The 7532-nt window shown below is 47.4% G+C and overlaps 1 protein-coding gene across 1 annotated transcript; it reads right to left on the reverse strand.

Annotated features, from left to right (window-relative positions):
• Positions 1 to 2895: 2895 nt before the first annotated feature.
• On the reverse strand, positions 2896 to 6489 carry LOC120410184. Its single transcript, XM_039553484.1, has 2 exons — positions 5336 to 6489; positions 2896 to 4409 (listed from the first exon to the last, which is right to left on the reverse strand). Exons 1-2 carry the CDS (start codon positions 6006 to 6008, stop codon positions 4009 to 4011), a joined length of 1074 nt encoding a protein of 357 aa, XP_039409418.1. The 5' UTR covers positions 6009 to 6489; the 3' UTR covers positions 2896 to 4008.
• Positions 6490 to 7532: the final 1043 nt, after the last annotated feature.

Here is a 7532-nt window from a genome sequence, read left to right on the forward strand (position 1 = left end):
TGCAATGAGGACCACACTTTGTAAGAAGCCTTTGTAGACTGACATTTTGAATGAGACTGCTATGTTAGTACTGTCACAAGACTTTAGAGACAAAATGAGGATGCTTCAAAAAGGTAACAGAAGTCGCTAAGAGCAGATGGTTTTGGGCTGCAGGATCCCCTCAGTGTTACCTGCTCAGGATTTCTTTTACAGTTGCAACAGATCTTTCCCTCTTAACGCTCCAAACACAAACACCAGGTTAACATGGGGCATTTTTACCCACCAAAACTTACAGGAACCTAGAAGTCTGCAACCCTTTACTTTAAGTGAGGAGGTAAACATGGAAAGAGAAGAGCGTTTCCAGCTCCATTCTTTAGAGGAGGCAGGGCAGACAGGTTCTTTAGAAGACCTGAAAATGCAGCAAAACCAGGCAGGCGGGTAAGGGAGCAAGCAAGGAAACCTAAAAATGTTCCTGGCCAGAAACCTAACAGCTTGTAGGGCCTCTCTACTTAAGAATTCAAAACGTCCTTTACTTGGCCAGCCAGGCACACTGCTGCAGCCCACACACCGTGGTGGGGATGCACTCTGCTCAGGGAGGAATCCTGACGGATCTTCAGTTGCAAATGAAGAAGACATTAGAAAAAGACACAAGCACCATCCCTGTTCTGTAGGCAAAAAAAACCCCAAAACAAGAAAATTCTGCTGACCACATACAGCTCTTCACTGGGATAAGCAGAGAGGGAAAAGAGGAAAAGCAATGCTGGTTCCTGGAGGAGTACAAAGCTCTCTGCTCTAGTCCTGTTGTCCAAGAGGAAAGAAAATACTCACTTTAAAAGTGACTGAGTTATGGATATAGACAAAGTTGGAAACAGCAGACAGGGAGAGGCACACTATGTCTTTGAGTTTTCTTGTGTGTGCCACTGTAAGGAGGATTGGGTTGAGGGTCCAGCAAGTTTCTCCTTTGTCCTTTCTGCTTCTCATACCAGCAGCATGTGTGCGTTCTCAGGGCAACCCCCCCAGTATCTCCCTGCCAGGGTATGCCTGCTTCCCCTGACAGGAGTCTCTCAGAAACATCTCCAGGATAAAAATGAGTATCTGGAATTCAGATATACTCCGGCAAGTATGTAAGGAAGATGTCTCCCAAATCTCTAAACCCCAGGTTATTTTTAACTTTGGTAAGCTACTTTTGTTCCCCTAAAGTTTGGGACAGCCATCAAATTCTCAGGCTGCTATTGCAGCAAGGAGACAGGGTAGAAAGCAATGATGCAGAGCACACACACACAAAGAGGATAAACAGCAACATGGGACACTGTGCTCTGCCCAAGAGGCAGCTGCAAACTGACCTTGGACGTGCCCTCACCATTCTCTGGTGCTGCAATTTCCCGCTGTGCTGACTATGTGGCTCATGCTCACAGCCCCGCAGCATCACCTCTGTCCCCACACACGTGGACATCCACCTGCAGATGCAGCAGGTATCTTGGATGTGTCAGCTGCATCTAACCCGGGCTGACACCACAGAGCACGAGACACTGTGGTACTGCCCACGCCACCTAAGCTGGGTCAGAAGATCTGCCACCACAAGGTGACATTTCTGCAGATCCCTGCTCGGCACTCTCACGATGCTGGCAGCAGAGGATGGGGTACCTGGGAGGACAGTCACAGCCTGAGGGGAGGGGCAGGAGGTCTGGGCTGCAGGTGTGAGAAGGAAAGCGCAGAAGGCCTGGAGGAGGAGAAAGGACAGCTGAGATGAGTGGAGAGGCTGCAACCCGCAGAAGGGAGGCTGCAGAAGTGCAGAGGTGCCACCGTCCAGCGAGCGCAGGGCGGGAGGGTGGGGATGGGCGCTCGGCATGCGGCTCCTTGGCACCTGGCCTGCCATATCTGATGTGGGTAGAAGGACACCAGAGAGCACCAGTGCTGAAGAGAGGGTGGCAACACAAAGACTGCTGTGTTCCTCTGATCCCCATCCCTTTCTCCCCCTCTTCTCCCAATTTATTTACCCAAGTTCAAAAGACAGCCTCACAGTCCGGAGGGGCTGGCTGAAGTGGCCAAGGGGTGGGCTGTGAGGTCATCTTCAATGAGGGCAAAAATCCAGTATCAACAATGCTGCCCATTGTATGGCCCTGTTTAGACAATACTGGCTGAGTTCTTGTTGCTGGCAGCCTGAGGACTGGGAGCAAAGCCTGTTTGGGGTAACAGGAGGGGAGGAGGGTGGGCAGGGTGTCTGGCATTGAGTCAGACAGCAAGAGATGGAGCAAAGTGCAGAGATAAGCACCCTATCCTTTAGGAGAAAGTTTCATGAACGATGTCTGGACTTCAGGCGGCTCTCTTGAAAGCTGTTTCTTGCATAGGCGAAGTTACAGCATTTCAGGGAGTGGGTATCCAGAGCCGGCCCTACAGCTGCCAGCTCCAGCTGTAGGCATACCTGAAGCCACTTTCTGTTCAAGTTACAAAGCATTATATACTTTTCTTTGCAGAGTATCTTAACACATAACAACCAATAAGCACCATACACAATACCTTTACATTTGCCTATAGCCTATCATAACTACTACCATCACCATATTACAGTCATTATTATCCAATCACAAGAGTAAGTAAGTTACAATTTAAGCTTACAGTGGAAAATTCTCAGACCTTTCTTCTTCTTGCTACATCAACATTTCTTGTTTGCCTGCCATATCTCTCTTTTTGGTAAAGACATGTTTTCTATTTACTTATGCTCTTCTTGAGACTTATTTACTTGGTGAAAAACATGTCTTTGTTTGTAGTCACATACCTTTGTCCTACTCCTAGAAATCTCCTTCCAACTCATCTCCAGCCTTTGCCTTCTCAGTTACTCATCGATCACTGTTTCAGCAAAACATCTTTTATTACTCTATATCAAAACTTGCTTTCATTTCTACCTCATCCCCAGTTTCTACATTCACAGATGCTTCTGCCAAGCCTACATACCTGTGAAACTTTCTTACCAAACTTTCATCCTCCCCAACGTCTCCCCCTTTCTGTTGAACTATTAAAACATTAGAAATTGTCTTATTCATTATTTTCTGCACACATTGAAGTACACAGGGTACTACTACTATAACCACAATTATGACTACTAAAATAATTCAGCTTATTTTATAAAGTTCCTTCAGCCAAGGTGCAAAGCTCCAACTATCAAACAAACTGTCTAGTCAAGATGGTTCATCTGTTGTAATTTGGTTAGCTAAATCTCTTAACTTTTGCAACTGCTTAGGAATAGAAGCAGATTGATCAGATAAGTTTATACAACACAATCCTTCAAAATTTTCACAGCCATGCCCATGTACTAGTAAAAGACAGTCAAGGGCAGCTCTGTTTTGTAAAGTGGCATGTTTGACAGCCTCTTCATCTGTCAGCAAGTCACTGATAATAGAAGAAGTGGCATTTACTCTTTACTGTGCCTAAAATTTCTAATTTTTGAAGGTCAAATTTATCAACTTTAAAATTATCAATTTAAGTTATGTGTCTCGGGCTGGGAATTGGAGAAATGTGATGATCATCATATCGCTAATATTTATCAAAAGTAACATTACCAAAACCTTCTGGGAAAGGCACTCAACTAAATAAGTTGAGAAAGGTTTGTCAGGGCTTGTGTTGGATAAACAGATGGTGTCGGATCCTGCGGACTTGGCTAAAGCAACCCAAACATTTGTCTTTGGTTGATTTACAGGTAAAGCTTCACTGCAAAAATAAAAACAAAAGGTAAAAGCAACACGCATCTGCACAAATAATACTAAAACTCCATTCTTTTCTTGGGCTGTTTCTGGCAGACGATCTTCTCTCAGTGGTTCTGCGTAGTTCACATTTGGGTGCCCGCTTCTCGGCTTCCATTCGCGGGGTCACTGGCTGAAGTGGAACCGACAACAGGTTTTGATGCGTGGTACGGCTTCACGTTCTTTGATGGAATCCACTTGATTCTTTCACCTGTGGAGAGTCATGCAAATCCCTTTCCCCATGTTATAAGATCATATGGTCTTTCTATTTTTCCTGATTCTAAATTCTTAATTAAAACTGGGGGTGTTCTTTCAATTTTGCTTTTTTTTTGTTCAAGAAATGTCTGTAAATGGGGGGGTCAGGCTCTTCTGCAGAGCTGCTCAGGAAATTATAAACATACAAGGCTTTATTCAACCTTCTTTGAGGTGTAGCCTGGGCTTCTCCCCCTTTCTGTTGATTTAAAATGTGTTTTAAAGTTTGATGTGTTCCTTTTAGGGTACTTTTTAGCAGTTGTTTAAGATACGGTGAGCAAATACCACTGTATCTTACAGCCCTTCTTAGTTCTTTAATTTCGAGAGTGGGGATGGGAACCCATGTTTTAGGACTGCTAGGCTGTTGGCTAGCTATCACAGGCTTAGCTAATAGACTAAGACTTTCATCTTTACAGATTTGGCGTCTTATTTCATGCCAATCTGTGTCTTGGTTTGAAAGACAGGTGTCTGCTAAGGAATGCAGAAGCCTCCCTTGAAGTGGCAGATATAACCCCTTTTCCTCCGAGTTAATATAATTTTGAAATCAAGGGCCTTTAGGCAAAGATGTGGGAAAATAGGAATAACAGTTCTTTACTATTCTATATATAACCAGTCAAACAAAACAACAACAACTATGGCAGTAACAGCAAACACAAACCCAGCCCCAGCCTTCTCGGCTGTCAGGCCCTTTCCCCTCGGGTGCAGTTCCGCTCGCAGCCGGCAGGGGCGCTGGCGGCTCCCGGTGAGCAGGGCAGGTGCGATGGTTCCCCCGCGGCTGCAGGGGGCGCTCCGGAGCGAGCTCGGGGAACACGCGGCACCGGTGCCCTGGGATCCCGGGAAGGGATGGGACAAAGGCTTCACAAACCCCAGACGGCTGGCCCTGGTGTCCGGCTGGAGCCTTGGGAACAGCAGGCTGGAACGGCGGGCTGGAACGGCGGGCTGGAGCGGCAGGGACGAGCAGAGATCCCAGAGGACAGACGAGATGTATCCAAACGGGGAACCCCCTGGAGGTCCGGCAGGCAGGCAGGGCGAGCAGGGGCTACAGCGTAGCGAAAGCTCGAAGCAGCAGTGGGGCAGGGCGGCCACAGCCCGGCCTCCAGCAGGGCAGGGAAAACAGCTTTGGGATCCCGGCGTTGTTTCCAGAAGAAAGAAAAACAGCTGAGGAAAAAGAACCAGCAGCTCCTTTCTCTGCAGCTTCTCTCTCCGAATGCCGAGAGCAAAGTGACCCCACACCCAGGTGAAAACAAAAGAGTAGCCAGGTCTTTTGTCTTCTCTTAAGTACGGCCATTTGTCCCCTAGCAACATGCATATGGGAAAAAATTCCTTTAACAGGAAAAAAACTAGGACTAAACTAAAACCCCAACAATCTGTTAATTGAGAATAATCTGAGCACTTTGGAGGACTTTTTGATTCAGAAAGTAGCGCTAACAAACTCTCAGAACTAGTTTTCTCTTTCTGGGTTGCAAGATCCCCGCCGCTCGCTGGCAGGACTCTGGGGCTCATTGCAAACAAATCTGGCTGCTTTTCAGGGTTTCCTTGTGTTAGATTTAAAGCATCAGCTCTGGCAGAGCGGCTCTCCGTCCCCCCTGCCACTGGAGCTGCATCATTGCCCTCCGTTCCCCCCTGTTTGCGGCTTGTGAGGCGAGGCTGAGCTGCACGATGGCAGGATACAGCTGCGCGGTGCCGGGGGACCCCGGCGGGGGCGGCTGTGGCGTGGGGATGGGGCCCGGCGGGGGCGGCGATGGCACGGCCGATCTCCGTGGTGGCAGGCGAGGAGGCAGCGGGGCGCGGGGGACTGGCTCCGTGACTCCGGCACGGCCGATCTCCGTGGTGGTGGGCGAGGAGGCGGCGGGCGACGGGGCAGGGTGGAGCTGCGCAGCGGTGTGGGGTGCATGGCGAGTATTTCCACTTACGCTGCACAAGCCGGGATGAGTTTTGCGGTCCTCTTGTCCTGGCGTGATATGGCATTAAATAATTTGATTCCCACTGAGTCCCAAAAGTCTCTGGTGTAGACTGCTTTAGAGTCAGCGACTGGGACATGGGTCACAGTCCATGCTATGAGATCTTTCAGTTCTTTTTTTGCCAATTTAGTTGGACTGGACTTAATTAGAGGTTTTAGGTGCTGATAGACATCCTTCTGTTGGGCAGACACATGCTGACCCATGACTGGATTACTCGGTGCTCACCTTTGCCGACCCATCACGGCAGGTGTCTCTCGTTGAGGTCTGGTCCAGGCTCTGACCCGTTGCAGCATCCGTCCGGCCTCCACACGCCTTCGTTTCAGGTGTCTCCTCTCGTTAGCAGCTGCACACGCTTTCCTTTCAAGCGTCTCGTTTGCAGCTACTCAGGTCACTTCGTTTCAGCAACTGCACATTCACCGAGAAGTCTCCTATATGCGGAAAAAATCCCTTTTTGCCCCTCTATAATGCTGAGCACCAATTTATAGGAGAAATTTTCACGAAGGATGTCTGGACTTCAGGTGGCTCTCTTGAAAGCTGTTTATTGCTGTAGTGGTTTTGGTTCAAAATATTCATTACTTACTTATTTTCCTTCTGTGAGATAAGAATTAGGAGAAACCAAAGCAGGCACAAACCTTAAACAGTTGCAGTACAATGAAAGAGTTTTATTACTAACAGAATTAAAAGTAAAGAGAAATAACAAGAAATTAAAGCAAGTCGTCCCCCCCCCCCCCCCCCCCCACCTTTCCAGCACTTCTCTCCTTTTACCCAACTCGCACAAAGGATAACAGAACATGGGTGTGGGAGCTTGGGGGGGTTGGATGGTCGGGACGGATGGAGACGAGAGATCTCTGAAGTCAGATCTTGGAACATGCGGTTTATTGCAAAGGGCGTGGGTACAGGGGCACTGCTTAGAGCTGCCAGACTCAGCTCTGAGCAGGCCCAGGAGAGCAAGAGAGTAAGCGGGTAAGTAAAGAGAGAGAGAGAGAGAGAGGAATGAGAGTGAAGAAGTAGTAGTAGTGAGAGAGTGTAGTAAGAGTGACTGAAGTCCTGGTTACAATACAATAAATCATCTTCTGTACTGAATATTCTAATTGTCACTAACCAATCTAATACAAGATACAAATCCTATAGCATTTACATACAGCCTATAAGAGTTCTTATATTACCATAGAGTGTTATACCTTAACTTCTAAAAACTACTCTTTGGACCCCTTCTGCTGATCTAGTAGGGTCTGCTCTGACCCTTGGACCTGCCTGCAAGCAGAGGGTATTGTTCAATCAAGAGGGGATTACCTTCAGTCGGCCATACCATTGTTTTCCAGTTGTTCAGTAACTAAGACTTGGTAATTCAAAGGTGGCTTTCATTTCGATGTCGCTTATAGTTTTCATATTCCCAAAATCTTTTGTCAGGCAATCATATTTATAAGGCTTTCCTGTTTCATCTTCCCCAACACATGGGATGTTAGTCAGTGTTGCAGTTCTTGAAAAGTCTCTCTCTTATGCTTAAGGAAAAAAAACGTTTTCTTCAGTTGTACGTGGTTCCAAAACTGCCACCAACAGCAGACTCGCCCAGAAACAATAAATCTGCTGTGGTGTAGAACAT

The sequence above is a fragment of the Corvus cornix genome, chromosome 6 (assembly GCF_000738735.6).
Source record: "Corvus cornix cornix isolate S_Up_H32 chromosome 6, ASM73873v5, whole genome shotgun sequence".
Lineage (NCBI taxonomy): Eukaryota > Metazoa > Chordata > Aves > Passeriformes > Corvidae > Corvus > Corvus cornix.

Excerpts from the sequence above, each read along its gene's own strand:
- LOC120410184 (XM_039553484.1), bottom strand. The coding sequence starts at position 6,008 with ATGTCCCAGTCGCTGACTCTAAAGCAGTCTACACCAGAGACTTTTGGG. Across the intron at positions 4,410-5,335 it reads AGATTATTCTCAATTAACAG|ATTGGCATGAAATAAGACGC; the intron begins ATTGTTGGGGTT and ends ACCAAGACACAG.